This window comes from Ailuropoda melanoleuca, chromosome 7 (genome assembly GCF_002007445.2).
Source record: "Ailuropoda melanoleuca isolate Jingjing chromosome 7, ASM200744v2, whole genome shotgun sequence".
NCBI lineage: Eukaryota > Metazoa > Chordata > Mammalia > Carnivora > Ursidae > Ailuropoda > Ailuropoda melanoleuca.
The window spans coordinates 58463643-58485615 of record NC_048224.1 but is presented as its reverse complement, the minus strand read 5'-3'; the positions used below and the strand labels follow the sequence as shown (position 1 = coordinate 58485615).

The 21973-nt window shown below is 62.7% G+C and overlaps 1 protein-coding gene across 1 annotated transcript in view; it reads right to left on the bottom strand.

Moving 5' to 3' along the window:
* VAV2 (vav guanine nucleotide exchange factor 2) overlaps window positions 1-21973 on the bottom strand; it is a 143825-nt gene that overhangs the window by 25384 nt on the left and 96468 nt on the right. Inside the window, exons 5-15 of the mRNA XM_034663750.1 lie at window positions 20245-20347; window positions 18456-18470; window positions 17264-17362; window positions 16003-16071; window positions 14842-14942; window positions 7493-7592; window positions 6431-6526; window positions 5660-5728; window positions 3848-3934; window positions 1672-1757; window positions 799-931 (exon numbers count right to left, since the gene is read on the bottom strand). Coding sequence (XP_034519641.1) covers window positions 799-931; window positions 1672-1757; window positions 3848-3934; window positions 5660-5728; window positions 6431-6526; window positions 7493-7592; window positions 14842-14942; window positions 16003-16071; window positions 17264-17362; window positions 18456-18470; window positions 20245-20347 — 958 coding nt within the window. The remainder of the gene's footprint in view (window positions 1-798; window positions 932-1671; window positions 1758-3847; window positions 3935-5659; window positions 5729-6430; window positions 6527-7492; window positions 7593-14841; window positions 14943-16002; window positions 16072-17263; window positions 17363-18455; window positions 18471-20244; window positions 20348-21973) is intronic.

Below are 21973 nucleotides of genomic sequence, written 5' to 3'. Positions count from 1 at the left end.
CAGGGGCAAGGCTCTGCCTCCCAGAGGAGAGGTGCCAGGGGCTGGGACCCGGGGGGGGGCTATGTCTTCGGCCCCAAGCCTCAGGAGTTGTTTCAGACTTCAGGTGGGGTTGAGTGGGTCAGCCCTTCCACGTGGAACCCGCATCCTACATTGTGAGCTCTGAAGTCCAGAGTCTGGGATTTTTAGCACATTGGCTCCTGGCCCCCAAATCTAGCCAGGGATGCACACGGTGGGTGGTGCTCAAGCCCTGGGGTGCAGAAGCCTCTGCTGAAGCAGGGCCGAACCAGAGGGGGTGGCACCCCAGCATCCATGGTTCCACCCTCCGGAGTCGTGGCCCCCCCCCAGCAGCCACAGCCTCGCCCCCCAACAGCCCTGGCCCACCGGCTGGACATGGGTGTCTAACAACCCACAGTTAGGCCTGCCCAGAGCCCCCCGTCCAAAGGAAGGGCTGCTTATTGCAGGGGGCAATGTGGGCTGAGATCAGATGGCCACGGTCTAAAGTCTGGCTCTCTGCAGAGCCGCTCTGCGGTCCCCTCACCCGGGGGCCCTGATCCCAGTGATGCCCACCCCCAGCGAAGATTCAAAGACAGAGGGCCAGGAAGTGCTGGGCTTGCTGTCAACAGAAGGCAGAGGGACAAGAGGGTGACAGAAGGGAAGGCCTGTTCGCCCGGCGCAGCCACCCAGTCGCGGGTCAGTGCTGACTTCCAGAGCGGCTCGCCCTGTTCTCAAGGCCACCCCGCGACGCCTCCCTCAGCCCCAGAGGGCCCTGCTGTCACCAGCAGGCAGCCTGGGGCCTACCTTCTTGACGTCCTTGTTGTTCATGGGGTCGTCGGTCATCTTGTGGAAGAGGAGCTCGATGACCTCCTTCAGCTCATAGCTGTAGCCTCTTCTCTTGCAGACAATGACCACCTTGTCGAACAGAAACAAGTACCTGGCCCAGCAGTGCGGCCAGGAGGCCGTCAGCACACCCAGTGCCCCGTGCTCTGAGGTCCCGGGACAGCCATCGTGTGCCTGGGGTGGGCAGCAGCAGAGCTGGTCCCTCTCCGAGCCTGAGCCCCACCCCACTGCCTGGCTCAGCTGCCAAACTCTGACCCGCCCCCCAGCAGGTCTGAGCTGCTCCATACGACTCCTCCAGGAAGCCCTCCTTGACTACCGGCCCCCAGGGCTCAAGGCTCATATGGGCTCCCCAGGCCTCCATGCTCCATCCCCCACTAGATGAGAGCCCCAGAGGGACAGGACCCCTATCTACCATGACTGCAGCCACAGCCCCAGGCCTGCACACAGCAGGTGCACGTGGAGGGCTCTGAACAAGCAGGGGCCATGCATCTGGAGTCCTCCCTGTCACCTGCCCGAGTACTCCCTCGCAGGCATGCGGCCAAGAGCTCATGTGGCCACTCTGCCGCTGCCGGCCCCAGGGAGCCTGGGAGCTCGCAGGCCAGGGCCTCTGGCTGCCCTCTAGCTCCGCCCAGTGCCGGCCACGGGCAGGGCAGCCACTGGCTGACGTGGCATGGACGCTGTCACCGAGCAGGAAGGCAGCAAGTAAAGCAGAGGAACACAGGACTGAGTGTGCAGGCAGCTCTTCCCACGGGAAAAGCCGTTTCCAGGCCGCTGGGGAGCGGGTGCCCGACTACAAGGGGCTGCCACCCAGCCCGGGGCCGCCCGCCCGCTCACCTATCTTGTTTGGTGTGGTTGACTATGGACCGGACCTTCAGCTCCCCGTCGATCTTCGGCCTCCCATATTCCTCCAGTTTCACTTGCTGGAAAGAAAGGGCAAGGCGGTCAGCCCTAGCACCAGAGCGGGGCCCCCCTAACTTCGCACCTACACGGAGAGGAAGGGTGGCGGGCCGGCACCCAAGCGTGTATGGTTCCCGCAGACACGGAAGGCAGACCGGGGCGAAGCAAGCCTGCGGTTGCTGGCTGGGCTGGGGCGCAGGTCGGGGTAGGAGAGGATGGCGGGGGGGGGGGGGGGCGGGCCCTGCCCCAGGCCCGCCGAGCACTCCCTTCAGCGCTGCGGGAACAAGGAGCGATTGATGGCGTGGGTCATGGCAACAGGCCGCCGTTGTGTGGAGCCCAGAGCCGGGCCCCGGTAGGAAGGGCCAGCCGCCCAACCCTGGGAAACCCAGCCGAGGAGAACAAACAGGGCCTATCAGATGGCGGGCGGGCGGGGCGCGGGGCCTGCCAGCGGGGCGCCCTCCACGGAACAGGCTTCGAGTCCAATCCCGCTCTGGTCTGCTGGGATTTCAGTCGGGCTCGGCTCTCCCCCTGCTCTGATTCAGAGAAGGCGCGTCTGGACGCGCTCCCTGTGTGCCTTGCAAAGAGACCGTCTACCCGGACAGGAAAGGGAAGGAGGGAATGTTCCAGCATGTTAACGGGGCCGGGCCATGGTGCCATGATGGACGGTTCTCAGCGGCTTTCTGAGTTTTCTGAACTTCGCAGGAGCTGCCGGGCCAAGGCAGAGGGCAGCACGGCGCTGGAGTCACGCGCGGTGGGGTGGGCACGCCGCCCAGCTGCCCGCCTCTGGGCCCCGCGTCTCCTGCGCCCGCGGGTGGTGGGCTCGGCAGAAACGCGCGCACTGAGCATGCGTCCGGCCCCCGGGACTGGTCCACACCTGCTCACCACCACTGTTTCCTTTTTGTTATTTAAGGAACACGATTATTCATAACTAAAAACTTTAAGAACCCCAAAACTTGCATCATATAGCCCTTAGTGCGAGGGGAAGGCGGACAGCCCGGGACCCCGCGGGGCGCTAACGCCACTGCCGGTGGGCTGGGGCCCCTCTGTCCCTCACCTCCTCTGCACTCAGGCATTTCTAGCTCTTCCTAAAAAGACAGAAACATGGGGTCGTGTCATAATGCAGTTTTGCAACTTCTTTTTTCTTTCCTTGACGACGCATCAGGGAGGTTCTCTATACAAACTACATTTGTACACGTAGTTCCCTCTGGGCTCTTCGGACCCTGGTGGGTGAGGAAAGGGCCCATGGGTGCCAGGTGTCGGCCCGGGCATTCAGGCCTTCTTTTGCAAAGGCTTCTGTGTTCATGAGCCCCTGACAGGGTCACCTGGACTCTGCCCAATTCAGGGACCAGACAGTGAAAAGTGTCTGGCGTTAGACCAGTGGTTCTCAGTCAGGGTAACTCTGTACTCAGGGGACGTCCGGGGATGTCTGGGAGCCCTGAAGGTGGGTGCACAGACAGGAGTGCTCGATACCCTACAATGCGCAGCACAGACCCCACAACAGAGAATGGCCCAGCTCCAAATGTCAGCGGTGTCAGGGTACAGAAAGCCTGGCTGAAACATTCGGCGGATCTCTGAGAAGTTGCTACAGGTTGGCAAGGAAGCGTCTGCTTTCTGGGACGGCTCATCTCCTCTTCCCACAGGACACAAGGACTCACCCAACACCCGGAGGCCGAGCCTCTGATGAACTAGGCTGGGGAGAGGGTCCTGTGAGGTGTCAGCCCTGAGTAATGAAGGGAGGGGAAGGGAGGGAAGGGAGGGGAGGGGAGGGGAGGGGCCAAGCGCCGCTCCCAGACAGAACGGCCAAACCCTCTCCACTGCTCCTCCTGCGGACAGCACAGCGGAGCTCGGGTGGGCAAGGAGCCTAAGGAGCCTCAGGTCCCCCAGGAGCCACAGCCCTTCTGTCCTCAGTCCAGGCCAGGGAGGGAGGGAGGGGGGTCAGTACCATTCCTTCCCCAGACCCTGCCTCTCGGCGAGGGGGCCACCTCTGTGCACAGCTGCACCTGCTTCCCCCACCCGCCTGTTCATTTAATATTGAGATCGTGAAAGTGATTTCTGAAATGTGTTCATGCGGTCCTAATTAATCTCCACTCTGTAGAGAATCAGCCACACTTACCAAGTTTTCTATAGAACTCTGAAATTCGCTGATTTTCTTCAGGGTCTCCTTGTCCCGTTTAACTTCGTTTATGTACATTGCTAAGTCCTGAAAACAACGGGGGCGGGGAGGGGTCAGCCGGCCGACTCCCAACCCCATCCACATTTTCAGAGCACCTGCCACCAGCCCCACAGCGGGCAGGTCTCTGAAACCCCACCTGACACACGAGTAAAGTAAGGCTGGGACGGTAAAACCAACCCTAAATGGCATGTGTCATTGGGCAAGAATCCCACACCCCTGCCTCCTGGAACGGCTTCTCTCTGCCCTGTCACTTGACCCCCTTCCAGCTCAGACTAGAAGAAAACATCCAGCTAGGCCTGACCAGTCCACTTCTCAGCTCTGGGAAAATGGGCACCTGGCAGGCCCCCCACTCCCGCAGAGCCTCGTGGAACCGGGTGACCCCCATGGTCTAGCTCTGACTGTCCACACACTGCTGCCCTCCTGTCGGCCACCAGGGGGCAGTGCCCGCCGCAATACAGGCAGCCAGCACGCCAGGGCGTGGGGAGGGGGTGTGCTAGGGGATCCCAAGCCCTGTTCCTGAGAAACCAGCTGGAGGCACTGACCCGCCCAGCAGGACAAGCTGCCTTGGGTGGAATCCCTGAGCCAGGCCATGGTGGGGAACTGGTTCCAGCCTCCCCTCCAGCACCCCCTGCCCATTCCTATAAGGAGCCCACTGGGAGGGGGGGCGCGAATCTGAGGCAGAAACATTCCAGGATGGGCCTGGCTCATCAGCGACGCTCCCCCGCACAGACCACCCAAGGGCCAGGTGATGGGGTTGAAGCCACAGATGGAGACAGACCCCTGCCCTCTGGAAGGAGCTCATCCAAGAGAGTACAGAAATCAGCATTCACCCTGGGAAGCGCTGGGGACATGTCGTCCCTCTACCCAGTTGCAGTGCTGACGGGATCTACCCCATGCTAGACACAGGTGACCATGATCAGGGAGCAATGTGCACAAAGGGGTGATGGCACTATCCCAGCACAGCCATCCCCAAGGGGCGGGGCGGGGGGAGGCAATCCTCCTGGGAAATGTCACTTTGCAAAGACCGAGGATGTGCAGCCAGGTGACAAGGAGGACATCCAGCCTGAACCAACAGGGATAGGAAAGGATGCAGCACATACAGGGGCATGGGAGTGGCCAAGCTTGCCTGGAATTTAGGGCATCAGTGGTAAACACAGCTGCAAAGCCAGGCACGTGGGGGTCTGTGTGCCAGGATGGGGGCCTGAGCCTGACTCAGGGGACAGTGGAGAGCCACAGAAGACTTTAGAGCAAGGGGAGGGCATGAGCTGAGCTCTCCTTCTGGGGACTTACCTGCACAGTGGGCTTCCAATGGACATAGGGAGGAGGGGAGAGGAGGCGGCATGGCTGGGTGGGGAGGGCATTTCAGAAGCAAAAGCCGGAGGCCTGGGCAGTGGGCAGCAAGGGGCCAGATGGCCCAGACTGAGTCCAGCGCCTGGGACCTGGCAAGAGCCCTTGGACAGTCGGGAAAGCAGGAAGAAGGGAGGCCCAGGGAAGTCGCCATAGGCCGGGGAGGTTAGGGATCTGACGCCTGGGGCGAGTGCCTGAAGCCCCCTCCACCCACCCTTTCTGTCCCGGGCTGGCTCCCACCCACCACCCTGCCCTGCTCAGCCTGTTGTCTTCCCAGGAAAAGCTGCCTCTACGGTCATAGAACAGCACTTGTCACTGAGCCCAAATCCGGTCAAAGCACGCAGACTTGGTATGTGAAGTCCCACGCTGGCCAGGCCCCTCCCTTGCCTCAGTTTACCCACCCACCTGCATGGCTTCCAACGCTTCTTTGAGCTGCTGCCTCTCGGGCCGATCAGTGGAATGGCTCAGAAGTTCCTGCACGTGCGAGAGAGGAGTCCCGGGTCACCATGCGGGGACTCCAGCCTCCGTCCTTGCCCCCACCAGGCACGGGGTGTGGGCACAGAGCCAGACCCTCAGGACAAAGTCCCTGCCCACTGGCCCAGGCTCTGGCTCAGCCGCCCAACCCAGCACAGACAGCAAGCCCTCAGCCGGGGACACACTGCTTCGAGACCGGCTGTCCCCGAACCCCGGGGTAACGGGGAGCACTTGAAAGCAATACGAGGCAAAGCTCCAGGATAAGCGGTAACGGCTGGACCCACCGAGGAGCCGCACGCCACACACACACCACGGTCTCTCCCCAGGTCTGTCTGTCCAGAAGGATTTCCCACTTCCATTTCTATCGTGGCTGCCAGGAAGCTCAGAGACTGGGTTCAGTGACCCACTCCAGGCCACTCTTACTCCTGCTCTGCAGACACATTTCTGCCTCAATGTTCAGCTCTCTTACAGATTTCAATCCCAGTTTCCCCTTGTCTGTTCCCCGTGACAAACATTCCTGACGCGCGCCACACAGGCTGTGTGCGAGAGCGGATTCGCTCGCTTGCCTCTCACGCCGGCCCGCGTGGCCCCGTCCGTGCCCCGGCGGCACCTGGGCCTCCACCCCGCGCCCCGGCGGCACCTGGGCCTCCACCCCGGGCCCCGGCGGCACCTGGACCTCCACCCCGCGCCCCGCGGGCTCACCTTCAGAAGGAGGTGGTACTTCAGGACCCTCTGCATGGGCACCACGAGCAGGTCTTGAAGCTTAAACTTCCCGTCCTGGACCTTCAGCGTGCATTCCTGGGCAAGGGGAGCAGCAGGGGGATGGGGGCCCTCGCCGGGGCCGCTGGACCCCAACGCTCCCATCCTGCAGCCCGGGTGGGGGGCGGCAGACCTAAGCCCCGAACTGGGGCCCAGGTGTGCGGCCCCTCCCTGGCCTGGCTCCCCAAACGGGTGGGGTCTCCCACAGACCCTTCCCAAACCAGGTGTGTGCAGAGGGGTGGGTTTCCCAGCAGGCGGGCAGGGTCCCACGGCCGCTTTGCAGCCCCAGGAGTCTGCAGTGGGCACCCGAGGGCTCTGGGACTCGGAGCCACCCCTGGCCTGGTGCTGACCAGGCCTGCCTAGAGACCCCCAGGGAAGCCCACTCACACCAAGGCAGGGTCACCCTCGGGAACTGGGGGCTCCCCACTGATTTCCCAGACACACAGGGGCAACATGTATCGCCAGGGGACATGCCCCCCAGCACTGCGAGAACACAGGGCCCCTGCACCAGGATTCACTCTGGAAAGGGTTTGACTGGCCAAATCCAACACGGGAATCCCAGCCTCAGGGAGCAGCTCAGTTGCCCCCCACAAGGGGGATGGCGAAGGGGTCCTGGAGAGGGGCTCACATGGGCAACTGGACAAGTGCCAGAGACTGGCCCTGAGCCTGGGGTGGGGACGGTGACGGGAGGGCGGCTTCTTGGCTCCCAGCAAACGTCCATCACCTGGGGTCCCCCTGGGGTCCCCCTGGGGTCAGGGGTCAGTCACAGCCCCTTGCTGAGCCGGATGTGGCCCCAGGGGTCTGCCTCTGCTGCACCCAGGGACCTCGGGTCACCCAGTTACCTCCACCTGCCTCCCCCCCACAAATGCAAAGGGAAAAAAATCATCGAGAAAAACATCTAGAGAAACCGTCCCATCGCCACCCTCACATCCACCTTCCCCCAGTAAGGGCAAGCAAGGGGCCAGTGAGCAGGTGAGCGGGAGACCAGCCGGGAGCCCCCATTACCTCGACCTTCTGTCTGAAGTCCTCCCGGCCGGCGAGAAGCTGGTTCAGCGTGCTCTGGGCATGCTCCATATGGCTGCAGTACTCCCCATAGATCAGAAGCCTGGACAGGGAGCGCACGCCCACAGCTGCGTGAGACACCGCGGCCCCGGGCCCGGCCTTAGCTCCCACGGACGGCACGGCAAGCGCACGGCAAATGGGTCTCCCTCACTCGTTAACCTGCTTTGTGGCTCTGTTCTTTCCGTGTGGCTGCCTTCTCCCCTCCCAAAATACTGCCAGGCCAGAAGAGCTGCCAAGATGCTGGGAACGAGGGGCTCCCCCACTCTCCCTGACCCCCAAACCCAAGGAGGTCCCCACGCTGTGGTTCTATTTCAGGAGAGGACCGGGTCTGGAATGGGGTTCCCACTGCCACCTCAATCCTGCCCCCGGAAAGGCCAGGAGAGAAGCCCCTGCCGCCCCAGGGCTGGGGGACCCCAGGAAGGCCTGGACTCCTGCCTGCAGGCTCTGAGCGCCGTGGCCCTTCCTGGCTCTGCGCTTGCCTGGGGTGGTGGCCCCCGTGCAAACATTTCAGGGCGTGGGGACCCCGGGGTCAGCCCTTGCTGCTTTCACATGACACCGACACACTCTGCCTGGGTCCCAGGCAGCCCCTCTCTGGGGGCAGGGTGACGTCAGCCCCGAATGCCCTGCTGCATGTCCAGGGGAGGGACGTGGCCGCGCGGGCCTGGGGGTCCTGGGGGCAGCCTCAGGCCACTCTCTCCTGCCCTGACACCCTCTAACACCACGGCCGACCCCCACTGCAGACTTTGCAGACTGAGCTCCTGGCGCCAGGAGCCCAGCGCTTTCCGGGCCTTGGGTCACGAGCCTGACACTTCATCTTTGAAAGTCTCATCGTGCGACTATAGAGTTGGCCCCGCGAGGACCACACGGGTGACAACAAGCATGACAGTCACAGCCAGCGCCTCTGGGAGCCGCTCCTGCCCAGTGCTTCCTGCACACCATCATGAGCCCTTCACCCACTTACAAAGGGAGGGGCGATCAGCCCCATTCTCCAGGCAGGGAAACCGAGGCCCCAGCGAACTTGCTAAGGGTCACCCGCTGATAACAGGTGAGGGCCTGGCCGCCAACGCAGCTTCATCGGGAGGCTGGGCCCCGTCCAAGGCCTCCAGGGACACCCGCCAGAGAGTGCTGCGGGAGAGCAAACGCCTGAAGGCCCCTCCAGCCCTGCTCTGGGGGCTGGGGGCAGTCCCTGGGAGCAGTCCAGACGGGTTCAGGGCCGCTCCTCTGTGCCCCGTGGACACGGCTTCCCCGCGGGGCACCTGGCGAGGTGCTCGGGTGCTGGGGGCGGGCGGCGGGGCCCGCAGCTGGCTGGGCTTCCGAGGAGGCGGGCTCTTGAGAAGCAGCATCCTGGTCTGGGGTTCCCAGGCTCCCGCTGTAGGGCCCGAGGGCATTGGGGACAGAAGACACCCACAGTCCTCCCAACTCTGGAGGAACAAAGCGGCACGTGGGGAGCATGTTTTCAACCCAGCGAGCCTGCGACTTCAGAGAGGCCCGGGTGGAGCATCTCCCGGCTCCTGCCCTGGGCCTGGGCCTGCTCCGAGGCTCCCCAGCCCGCCCCCCTGCCAGGCTGCTGCCACACTCTCCAGCCGCCTGGAGACTTTTCTCCGCTGCCAGCTTGCAGGGAAGCTTCCGGCATCGAGAGGCTGAGAGGCTAGGACTCCTGCGAAAGGCGGACCTGGTCCCGGGCCTCACACAGAAGCCCATCGTCCCCGCCACTGTCGAGTAGAAGGCGCCACGGCCGCGCCCCGCCACGCTCCGGCCACACATTGCTTTGCATGAGAACCTGAGCCCTGGTTTCCGCTTAAATGAGTCTGTTATTAAACTGAAAATTTTCAGTATAAAAGCTGATTAAATCTCATCATCTCTAGAAACATCTGGGGGACTGGAGACTCCAAGGTTCCTGTCAAGTTGTTTTGAATGAGCAGACCCGGCGACGGCCCAGCCGCTCCCACGGAGGAACTATGTGGCCAGCGAGAGCATTTCTCCTAAGCACCCGGGGCCTGCAGCTCTGGAGTGCGCCAAGCCAGCCTTAGGGGCTCCGCCTTCACTTCAGCGCACCCTGGCTCATCTCAGCCCAAGGTTTTTGGCAGATAGGGTGTATGGAGAGTGGGTCCCAACCCTGCTTTCGTCACAGCACAGCTCCCAGACCCCGAGCCCCACACGGTACTTGCAACCTTCTCTGGCCAGCAAACTTCTACTCATCCCTCAACACCCTGCCCCATCATTTCTAGCCCTGACTCCTTTCCCCTCCCAACCCTGTCCCTGGGTTTCGTGAGGTGAGACAGAAAAGCAAGGAAACAGGTGGAGAGCCTCTGGGCACAGCCCTGTCCAAAGTCAAGTGAGAAGCAGCAGTGGGCCACCCACCCCCTCCACTGGCTCTGAGCTGCAGGGACAGGTCCATCCAGCCTGGAGGCCTGGCTTGCTCAGAGGCCCGACACGTGGCTGTCAGCGGCCACGACCACATCCCGGCAGCCCAAACATGGGCAATGCAGCCACCGTGGCTCCCAGCAGGCAGGGGAGGCCGCTGCAGGGAAGGGAGCAAAGCTTGAAGGACGGAAGGAGGCGGGGCCACGGGACACACTCGCACCTGAGCTCAGCCTGTCTTCACAAAACACCGCTCCCAGAACAGCGCCCCCGAGGCTCTGAGAAGTGACATGACTCCTGGTCACCCAGCAAGGGAGCAGCAAGGCCAGACCCCGAAGTGCATCCATGGGGCCCCAGAACAGTCTTCTGGGCCCCCATGCTGGAGACCCAGGCCACCCCAGTGCTGAGCCCTCGTTCACCCCCGCTGACCCCGTGGGTGGCCTGAGATGGGAGAGGAGCTGCATGAGGGCCGAGCAGAGACTGGAGGGGGTGGGCCACAAGCCAGGGGACCTGGGGGCCACCAGCAGCTGGAAGAGGCAGGAAGGCGCCGCCCCACCCACACCTTGATTTCGGCCACAGAACTGACAGAGTACGTTTCTGTCAAGACCGTCAGGCCTCTCAGCGCCGCCCACTCTCAGCTCTGGGCCCTGCCGCCGGCCAGGCAGCGTGGGCCACACACGGTCCCTTCCCGGCCTACGGAAGGAAGCGAGCTAAGGAAGTGAGAGTTGACAGGCCTCCATTCTAGCCATGAACACCTTGTGCTGTTGAGAAAAATTACCCAACTTTTGGAAGAAGAGCAACACACACTCAGGGGACTTAGTCATGGTTTGAGGTCTCGGAGGGGCCCCTGGAGACAGCCGGCTGCCTCGGCCACCTGGGCCCGGGCAAGGCGGTGAGGTGGTGTCCTGGGGCCTGGCTCGCCGCCCGCATGTGGAGACCGCTGGGGTGCAGATGCGTTCTGCCCTGTTGAAGACACCCCAATGGCGTGTCCAGGGATCCCCCCTCATTTGTGCCTTCCTTCCCCGCCAGCTCGGCACACCAGCGACTTGTTCCGTCCTCTGAATGCACGGCGTAAGCCTCCGGGTCCCTGATTCACGAGCGGGCACCCAAGCCTGGTGTGTGTCTGCAGGACTATGTGTGTAACTTCCTGCACACACAACTGGGACCCCCTACAGGGGGACATACATGCATCTATGGGGGGCGACCTCCCGTCTCCTGACTGCTTCACTGTCCCTTGTCACAGAACTCCCAACTCTCTCGGTGCCTGGGGACCCGGCCAGAGCAGGTCCCGGACACTGGTGGCGCTCCCGGGTATGAACCGAAGATGCAGGACCGAGCCGGGACAATGGCCAGAGGCTTGGAAGGTGGGAGACCAAAGGCCTGTCCAGGTCAGAGGGTCCCAGGCAGCCCTGCCAGACGAGGCAGCCGCACAGCACCTCACGGGGGTTCGACGAGCTTGGACACGGGTGGGCTCTCTCCCTGCAAGCCTTGACAGGGATCACCCCGCTTCCCTGAGACCCCGGCCCGCGGGCGGGAGTCACGACCAGAGGGCAGCATCACCCAGCCCGAAACCCTGAGCAGCCGGAAAGCGCAGAACACAGTGATCTGTTGTGGCAAAGCCTTTAACACTCCTGGGCCCTGGGGTCGGGGGGGCGGGGACTTGCCTTCCATCTTATTCTGATGGCTGCTCTTCCTAGAAGCACTTGTGCAAAGCTCCAGAGAGTTCCTCCTAAGAGCTACACCTCCGCCTTCTCACTGGACCACAAAGTCCCTGTGGCTGGTTCCCTTGGTAGTCTTTGGCCTGACCCACTGACCCAGCTTGGCCAACCTCAGCCACAGATAAGAACCATGTGGCTCTTGTTACATCCACATCTGCAAAAGGCAAGCCTTTCCCAAGTCCCACTTCCCACTGTGTGGGACTTGTCCCCTCAGGCCAAGGCTAAGAGGAGCATCCACCTTGTCTGAGGACTGAGGCTGCATTAATGGAAGTATTAGCTCCAAAAAGAGGGAGGTGATTGTCTTCTGCCACTTGGTGCTGGTCATACCACACTTGGATGCTACTCCACCCTTCATCCGTGATGAGCTGCCAGGATCTTGCCATGAGATTCTTCTGTGGTTTCCTCCTGCCCTCATAAACAAACATCTAAACCCCTACCTTGGCCTTCCAGCCTCCTGCAGAAGCAAGTCACACCTTAGACAATCTCCTCTTGGCCCGCTTCATGCCTGCTCCTCTGGCCTCTGCCAGTTCCCAAAGAGTCCGGCTCCAGCCTCACCCAGGGGCCTTCTCAGCAGTTTCTGCTCCCCCCACCTCACAGCTCCCCGCCTCTCACCCTGGTCCTCAGCGCCCCGCTCCTCTCCCTCTTCCTGTCCTCTTGTTTCGTTTGTCTGTGAACTTGCTTTTCATCCCTTCCTGTCCCTCCCTGTCCAGTGACAGCTGGGGTTGTTCTGCTCCGTACACAGCAGGCGCTCTATAAATGCTTGTGGAATCAGTACGCAAACAAACCTCAGAACCGTAGGTGCTGACTCAGAAATAAGGAGGCAAAGTGGCAGGAAAGATGGATGTAGGGACAGACTAAGGGACTGGGCACGTGTGACGGGATGCAGCCAGGCCCCTCCCTAGATGGACCCCAACTCGAGGGCCCAGTCCCCAAGGCCTTGCTGGGTAGAAATGACGGTCATCCCCGTGGGAGCAAGGCCCAAGAGCCAGATGAGGCCCAAAGCTATGTGCGGAAGCTGGTGGCCTTGTTAAGGACAGGCCCGGGACGTGGAGGTTCTCAGGGAAGGGCAGGTCATCCGTCTGTCCCCTGGCCACATACCATCGCTGCCCTGGGGGTGGGTTCACGGGCCTCAGAGGCAGCCCTGCTTGGTCTGCGGCCTCCCTCCCCCTGGACGGAGGAGAAGTGTCCGATGTGCCTGCCACTGGGGTGAGGGGACGTCTGACAGCTCCAGCCTGAGTTGGCTCCAGCCGCCCATGGGCTTGTAGCCAGGTGAGAGGAAAACGTTGCTGGGGACTGGGAGCAGGTAAGGGACCGGTCTGCCCCCCGCCCGGGGCCGCCAGTGGTCTCATATCTGCCCCTACACTCACTCGGGAGCTGCCTGCTCCCTCACGCCTCCCAGGGGCCCAACCTGTGGCCCCTAGAAAGCAGGCTCAGGGGATCCTTGCCTGGGTCACAGGGCACGCAGGGGAAGCACCGTCAGGTGCTCATAGGCGGAGGTCCCTGGAATCCAGCCCTGGGATGGGCTGTCTGGCCAGGAGGGCACGTGAGCTAGCCGGTGGTCCCCTGACAGTCTCCCTGCAGATGAGGACAAGATGGACCCTGGCTCCCAACCAGCTGCTGCGGGGCCTCCCCTCAGACCCTCAGCTTGAGCTCCCACCTGGCTCTGATGAGCAGCCAGGAAGAAGAGCCGTCAAGACAGAACCTTCCGATACTTTCTCCAGAGCCCGAAGGACAGAAGGCAGGGCCTCGTCTCCTGTTAGGCCTCTTGCAACTTCAGCGGCTGGACCGCATCGTCCGGCGCTCCCGCAGCACCGGGCATCCGGCCGGGCCCTCATGTCATCAGACTTCGTCCCCGGCTTTGAAGACGAGGTTGCCCAGGCTCGGTGAGGAGATGCGGGGGCCAAGGCCCTTGTGGAGACGGCAGAGGCGTCCTGACAGCTGCCCCTCGCACCTACTTAGAAGCTTCCAGAATCCCAGTCCTCCCCTGCCGGGCTCCGGCAGGTCATTTCGAAGCACAGAAGGCGGCTCTGTACCCCTCCATCCACCGGGGTTGAGGGGCTTAAAGCAAACAACGCAACAGATTCACGGAGGCCTCCTGACGGCAATGTATGCTTCTTAGAAAGGATCCTGTGTCCGTTTCTAAATGAGCTGTCACCCTCCTCCGTCGACAATACTTGATCTGGACGGTCGGAGAAGCCATATCCGGGGGCACGATTCCTGCCTGCGGATTTCTGGCCGTAGGCAGGCCAGTGCCATCTGTGCGTCTAGACCCGGCCTGACCAGCTGGACACCGTGGGGAGGAGAGACGCTGCCTGATGCGTAGGGTGTATGCCCCCTTGGGCTTCGTGGACATTTGCCCCGATGCCACGGAGACTTGGAGGAAACCGGGGCACGATCAGAGGACCCAGGACCACCCTCCTTGGCACTGGAAGCACCACCTCAACATGCTGGGGGCTGGGGCTGGCTTATGCCAGGGCGGCCGAGCAACCGTGCCCCCAGCTGCCACTGTGCACCCCCCAGCCCATCCACCTGGCCCAGGCCCACCGCCTGCCTGGCCACCAAAGCCCTTCAGTTGACACAGACAAGCCATGTCAGCAGCACAGGCATGACCCTCAAGGTACCACGTGGCACACAGGACATCCTTGTCCCTAACGGAAGGATTAGCAAGTCAAGGTCCTATGACACACGCAGGCAAGGAAGCAGGGATGTGGCCTCAACCCCGGGCGCCCAGAGCCCTGGAAGCCCCGTACTCAGCCCTGCAGCGGCAGCTTTGGCTTCTGTCATTAAGTGGCTGCCACGTGCCACCGCCCCACCCAGGCCTAGAGCAGAGGGGCAGAGTCTCCCAGGTGCCGGATGCCCGTGGGGCTGGCATGCAGCAGGTGCACCGTGCTGGTGAGAACGCCCTTCGGCCACAAAGACCCCCGGGCACAGAGGCAGAGGGAGCTGGTGCAGCCCTTGTGAGGCCTCTGCCCATCCAGGCCCTTTGCGGGTGGAAGGGTTACCCCTCCAGGCTGTGACGGTGGGAAGGGTGCGCAGCTCTCTCAGTTTGTAAGTGAGGACAGGGGTTCACGGGGCACAGCCACAGGCCTTGAGGACCTCGCCATGAGACTCGCACCTGAGGAAACCCCAACCGGCCAGCCCCGCCCTGTCCCCAGAGCAAAACCTGAGGCCCCACAGAGGGGGTGGGACCGGCAAGGCGGGTCTGCCACTCACCTTTCCTTGAAATCGAGGAAGACCTTGGCCAGAGTGCTGCCCCCTGCCATCATGGACACATCGATGGCCCGCAGGAAGCTGTTATGCACCTTGATCAGGTCCTGGGAAGGACAGTCAGCGCGTGAACAGGTGCGCTGGGCCGGCAGGGCCACGGGCTCGTGAATCGCTCTCTCCGGGCGCAATTACAGACACGGGCGTGAGGCCCCGGTGCCAGGCGCGCTTCCCCTCGCACACACTAGAAGGTGCTGCAACGCCGGGCGCGTGACGGGACCTGCTCGGCCTGTCTGGACACAGGGTGGCCGAGCCAGGGCAGGCCCCGGTGCCAGAACAGGACCACGACAGCCCCGGGCGGCTATGGCCACTCAGCATCCTTGTTACCCTCCCGCAGTGTGCAGGCGCACGGGGCGCTCTGCCCTGGTCTGCGGCTCTGGGGGTGGACTTTCTCCACAGGGACAGGTGTTTGTCCATATCTCAGAGAAGCCGGACAACCGGCAGGCAGCACCCTGGGGCTCCCCACAGCCCCCGGTCTGGCTCCCCCTCTGTCCATGGCCATTTGTGCTGGCTACCACGTGCGGCAGGACAAACTCCGAGGAGGGGGCACAGAGCGCTAAAACCTCCCGAGTCTGGCTCAGGCTCCCCCAGGACCAGCACCCACCCCTCAAGCTCACGAGGGGCCGCGGGAGGCAGGCAGGAGCCGCTGCACCCGCCGGGCGTTCCCGGAGGAAGCCCACCTGGGTATAGCTTCCAGAGCCTCCCGCCAACCCCTGCCCGCTCTGCTGACCACGTCAGGGCAAGCCTCCTCACAGGACATCACCTTCCCGTGTCTGGGCAGACGTGTGCAGAGCTGGAGGGGACACACTGCTCTCCAGCTGACAAACCTCAAAGCTCTCCTAGGCCAGCACAGACGGCAGGCCACGGAAGCTCGCAGAAACCTCGTCCTCCTGTCTCCTGAGACCAAAGTTCTCAGAGGGAAGGGGGGCTACTCCCCCTCCTGCCCGTCAGTCCGAAAAGCACCCCACAGCACCAACCGACCATGCCCCTGGCAGGGACGCAGCTCCCCGGGACCCGCGGGACAGTCGGTTCGGGACCCGCCTGCCGCCCGAGCCGGTCAGGAGCCCGAGCCTGAGCCTGCCGCGGTGAGCCGCGGGCTGGGACCCTTACCTCCAGGTTGATGAAGATGGCTGTCACGTCCGCCGGGCTCAGCACCAGCCTCAGAGGCGTCATGTAGTTCTAGAACAGGAAAGCCCACCACCGTTAGCTCGCCTGGAGGGTGCCAGCCCTTTCGAGGCCACAGCTGCCAGTGGGGGGGGGCTCTGACAACCTCGCCAAGGGGCAGGGGCCAGGGGCTCTCTGTGGGGGGTGGAGACAGACCGCAGTAGCCTACCAGTTTCCTGCCACGGGACTTAGGCTGTGTGGAGGAAGTGTGAGGCCTGCAGGGCCCCGGAAGGAGCTGACCTGGGTGCGGGGACTGGCGGAAGGAGGGGGACTGTCCGGGGAGGGGCAGGTGGAAAGCCAGCACCAGGGCGTGCGGCCAGGAGGGTGCTGGTATGTTTGCAGAAAGGCCAGTGGCCAGTGGGAGGGAAGGGCAGGCACACGGGGCTGGCTGAGGCAGGAGCCGGGGAAATGTCATTCTGAGGCCTGGGCGGGACTGGGGGCCAAGGGCAGCCCAGGACTCCTGGCTGGAGGCTCCAGTCATGGGCACACTTGGTCCTACGCTGCAAGCCAAGAAGACCCAGGGAGGCTCTACCTTGAAAACAATGTTGGGTTTTCACCCAGTAAGCACCGGCCGCTGGCAACAAGGACTCTCAAGTGACAGGGAAATGTCCCTGAGCCGGTGTCCACAGGAGGCCAGAGCGGGGTGCGGGCAGGAGAAGGCCCATCCGTGGTCCTCAAGGAGCTCGGGAGGCCAGCAGGGAGAGACGACTGACCAGCCATTCAGGGGAGCACAGCGTCTGCCGTGGGGGCTCCGCAGGCTGACGTCACGGGGCTTGACTATACCCCAGCGGCAGGACACCCACAGCCACCTCCGGGGTGATATTACTGTTACCCCAATTTACAGAGTGGGAAACTGAGGGCAGAGAATGCCTTAGGGGAGAAGGTATACACAAAGCGCTTAACTTAGCACCCAGCATGCAGGACAGAGTATTCATCAGGAGCTAAGCCCGGTGCCATGAGGAGCGGAGGCCATAACGATGCCCAGCTTAGATGGGAAGGCGCTACCCAGACAAGCCCAGGACGGTCCTGGGTCGGGGTGAGGGCCGAGGGCTGGGAGGTGGGGCCGGGGGCGAGGGTGACAGTCCACGAGGACACTGGTCAGCTGGAGCCCGCAGCCTGTGTGGGGGGCTGGGGGCAGGGGGTGCCTGGTGGCAGCCACACCCCAAGGGACTGGTGGTGCCCGGAGAGGGCGGGGGCCCGCACCCACCTTCTCGATGTCCTCCAGGGTTCGGTAGTACTTGGCCTCAGTCTCCTGAATCTCCAGCAAGCAGCAGTTCCTCTTGTCCTCCTCGGACATGCCCATTTTCTGAAGGAAGGACACAGGACATGAGCCAGGCATGGCCACGGGGTCACCAGGGGTGACACGGAGGGCTTGGGTAGCAGACAGAAGGGGGCCTAAGCCCTTCCCCCGCTTCTGCAGATGAGGAAACTGAGGCACGGAGGGGGCGTGTGCGTGGCATGAACCTGAGGACTGGTGACAGCTCAGAGAAAGGCACGGAAGCTTCTAGAATCTGGGCTCCTGCTGCACTATTCTGAATTTTACTAGACCGGCGTGGGGCCTGCATGAGCCAGCCCCTCCAGCATAGACAGCAGGTGGGGCATGCTTACAGGGCCTACTATGTGCACAGGGAGAGGCTCTGACCAGCTCCCCGAGGACCTGTGTCCACCAACCCAGCAGCTGACCGAGCACCGACCTGTTAGTGCTGGGCTGGGCTTTCCCAGGGTCCCCAGCCTCTACCCAGGGTCCTGAGGGACCAGCTCAATGGCAGGGGTCACCGGGGACATGGTTCTGTGGCAGGGCCTGCTCCCTACCTCTGGGGGGAATGTGGCCACAGGTGGGATTGACCAGGAGCCTGTGTGGCCACAGGGATGGGGGAAGAAGCTGCAGGTGGGGTGACCGTTCAGAGGCTCTCTGGATTTCCAGACCCTCTCCTCACGTCCTTTTAGGCTGAGTGAGCCACACAGGTCCCTAAGTGAGGCTCTGGGGAAGCATGGCTGGGCCCTGTGACACGCCATGTGGGCTCCTATCTGCCCCAGTGCCATCCTCCTCCTCTAGGAAATGCCCCAGGGGCCCCGCTGGAGTTTGCTGGGGCTGAGGGCTCCAAAGAAAGTGCCAGATGGTGCACATCACCCAGGGGGGCCAGGATCAGGCAGGAGGTCCCCCGGGGCTCCTTCCCAAGCCCCTGTGATCTGGGTGCTACGCTGCTGCTCTCAGGGCTTCGGGGGATGTTGGGGGCCTATGATCCCCCTAAAACCATGTGTAAAAATGTGGGGCCTGAGAGCATCTCGGTGTGGACAGGGTCCCAGGCTTTTTCCAAGAGATCGGAGACCTCTCTGTAAGGGGGAGGAGGACGGTGCTGGCAGAATTTATCCCGGGCCTCCCTCCACCTGCCACTTACCTGCATGTATCTTATCTGAAAGCGTGAAGAAATAAATCACAGAGAGAACCAATTAACAGTGTCAGCTCGTTATCCGGGCTGTGCTGGGGAGGTAGGGACACTCATCTGCATTTACCCAACAGCCCCAGGATCCTGTCACCGCCCTGTGCCCGTCCGCCCGCCTGAGTGTCAGCCTGGCTGCGTGGGGAGGGACGGCACCCGGCCCTTCCTCATGTGCGGGCTCTGAGAGCGGCACCTGCCGTCCTCTGGCTTTATCTTCCTTTGGGAAGGTCTCCATCTACCTTCCACTTAGACTGTTCGGATAGCTCCGGACATGACCCGGGAGGAAGTAAAACCAGCTGTTTTATCTCGGAGGAGGGGCAGGAGGCCGGAGGCCCACACTGCGAGACCGACAGGACAGCAGCAGCACGCAGTGCTGTCAGGACACTGAGCGGAGCAGGGCAGGTGGGATGCCAGCCTGTCTCCCCCACAGCCCCTGCAGGTCCTGTAAACAACCCGGGGCCTGCCCTATGCGCTTCAGGACCAGGGACAGCAGCAGGCCCTGGGGACGGCCCACTCTGGGGTCTCTGCAAGCCAGGCACAGATGGGGCCTCTTGGGGGCATCTCCAGCCTGGAGGCAAGGGAGCCCCCTGCCAAGTGCCCGGGGCCACACCATCTACACCCCCCGCCCCGCACAACCTTCAACTTCAAAGGGCTTGGGAGGGATGTGGCCCCAAATCCAGAGGGCTGGCTTGGCTTTCAGGCCAGCTCCAGGAGAGCAAAGCAGAGATCTCCATCAGCCGGGCGACAGCTTGGCCTTCCAGCCCCATAACTGGTCCCCTGGATAGGTTCAGGGGCAGAGCTGCCCCACCGCAAGGCTGCCTGGGGGAATGGCAGCATTGGCCCTGGGCAGACCTGGGGTCACAGAGAGAGACCCCTGGTAATGGTGGGGACCCTCAAACCCTTCAGGAGCAAAAGGAGAAACCCATTCCGTTCCAAAGAGCAGAGTTTGGGGGCTGGGAGCCCCACTGCCATGTTTCTCTGTGCCTCTCCTGGCGTGATGCTGGTGGGGGCAGGTGCCACCAGAGCAGGAAAGGCCTTGTTGGGGAGCTGTCGCCCCAGCTTTGTTTCTCCACCACCAGCTGGTTACTCCCACACCGAAGGAAAACACTGAAATGTGCTTCCTGAGAAACTCCCCCCATTTCTTCAGTGAAAGCAAACAGCGTCAAAAACTTCCACAGTTGGCAAGTGGAATTTGGGCCATCTCCCACGAGCGTGGGGGCCCAGGGGGCTGTGGCCTGCCCCCCAGGGCCCCAACCTCCCCCTCCCGGGCCGACAGGACCCCCACCCGCCGCACGGCAGCTGCTGGCAATAAACCCACCCGGCAGCAAACTGGTGTCCGAAAGATTATTAGCCAACATCAGCTCGGAAATAAATATCCTTGCCACATAAAAGACACACAGCTGGCTAATTGAGCCAACGGCGGTCTCCTTGCTCTCCGCACAAAGGAGTAAAATGATGCGCGCTCCGTGCGTCTGAGCGCCCAGGCACTATTTTCAGACTCCCTAGGCAGGAAGGACTTGGAATCCGACACACCCTCTGGAGAATTTCGGGGCGACACTGTCACACTCCGGTCTTCTCAGAACGTCCCGTAGGGAGGACTGGGCCCGAGGACAGCGGGGAAGCCCACAGGGGCCAGAGGGCCTGGGGTGCAGCCTTGGGAGCTCCCTCTGCCCCAGAGAGCCCCCCACCCCCCGGGAGCTTGGAGCTTTCGGAGTGGGGGCCACACTGCGAGCGAGGGGCGGCTTACCATGGGCTGCTGCACCTCCACCTTGATAATGTCCTCGTAGATGTCGTCGCCCTCGTCCTCGCACGGGACGCAGTCGTAGATGTCCTCCCCCAGGTCATGCTCACTGCGCGGGAGGGAAGCAAGTCAGGCGCACGGAAGGGAGGGCCCAGCCAGGTCTACGTGGGGACGCAGCACAAGGGGCCTTGTGGGAGGAACGGGGCTCAGGACCACCACGAGCCCCTCCCGCTCGACCTCCATCTTCGGGTCCACAAACGGGGTGGCGTACCTGCCTCCTGGGGCTTCTCTGTGTTTACACCAGGCGGCGTAGAGAGCATCGCCTCGTGCCCCGCCTGCCCGACTTCTATAAGGACCTGCTGTGACCACGCCCTAACTTCTCCACCCGTTAGTGAATGCGGGGGCTCACGCCGCCACGCCCGTGACCCGGAGCCCCGCGTGCTCTCGGTCAGCCCCGGGCATCCCCAGCACCCGTCGCGGAGGTGTGCGGGTCAAGGAGCACAGCTCACACGTGGATGCCTTCCCTACTAGGCGGTAAGGAAGCAGAGAGAGCGGAGAGGAGCACGGAGCTTGTGAGGCGGCTTTGCACACGCGTGTAAGGAAATCACCACTCGCTTTACACTCTAATCAACCACCATGCTCTGATTCTACTCCAACAAGCTGTCCCCTCAGCCTTGCCAGACTTGGATCCTAGGACACCTCCTCCGGGAGGCCCTCGGGGATCCCCAGCCCAGTCTGTGATCCAGGACTGCCCCCTCCCCCTGCTCTCATACAAAGTATATCCTTCTTGCTGGATCCCCCGTTACTTTCTAAGCGTCTGTGGATGAGTCTGTCTCTTCCCTGGACACACCCAACTTCTTAACCCCTTCTGAACATTCCCAACAGACAGCAGATGGTCAACAAATATATCACATCAGAAAATGAGCCAATCCAACTACACGCGGCGGGGCCACGGTGTCCCGGGCCCGGGGCTGAGCGGCTCTGCAGACGGCCGTGGGGCCCATCCTCAGGGCAGGTCGTACTCGGGGACCAGCTCACCCTGGAGGCCCATGCCATCCCCGTGTGGACACATCTCAGAGCCCAGGCTCAAAGTGGCACCTGGCAAAGCTGATTTCCAGAAGGCACGGAGATGTGGGAGAGCACCTCCCCTCTCCAGGGCACTGGGTGGCCAGAGTTCAGGGCCACAGGGCAGCCAGGGACAGAGAGGGCAGAAATGATACCCGGCAGCTCTTATGAATGGGTTTCTGGCCCCGTCCCAAACCCGGCTTGTCATCTGACAGGCTGGGTGGGGGGGGGGCCGGGAAAGATCATTCAAGATCTACGTGAGATAGGGAGGGAGAGTTTGTATTTGGGAGAGGCCTCTGCAGCCAGCCAGAGGGGGCTCCCCAAAGCCCTGGGTGCCTCCCGTGAGACTGAGCATGACTGTGGTGACACACCTGGGCTTCCCTCTGGGGGGGCTCGGGCGGGGGGTAGGTGAGCCAGCTCCCGACTTGATGAGACCCCCACAGGCAGCTGATGAGCAGGGAAGGAGAGGAGTCCGCCGCGCTGGGCACTTTCTTCTGTGCCACTCCGGATGTGTGGAAGCCCAGCCCTGGCCACGGGACAGAAGCTGGCAGGGGACAGGTCACACCGCGCTAGACCAGCTCACGGACTTGGCAACGATCACCCACCGGTGAGCCCCTCTGTGCCAACGCACCTGCTTGGCACTTGGAAAACATTGATCCTTTCTAGCCTC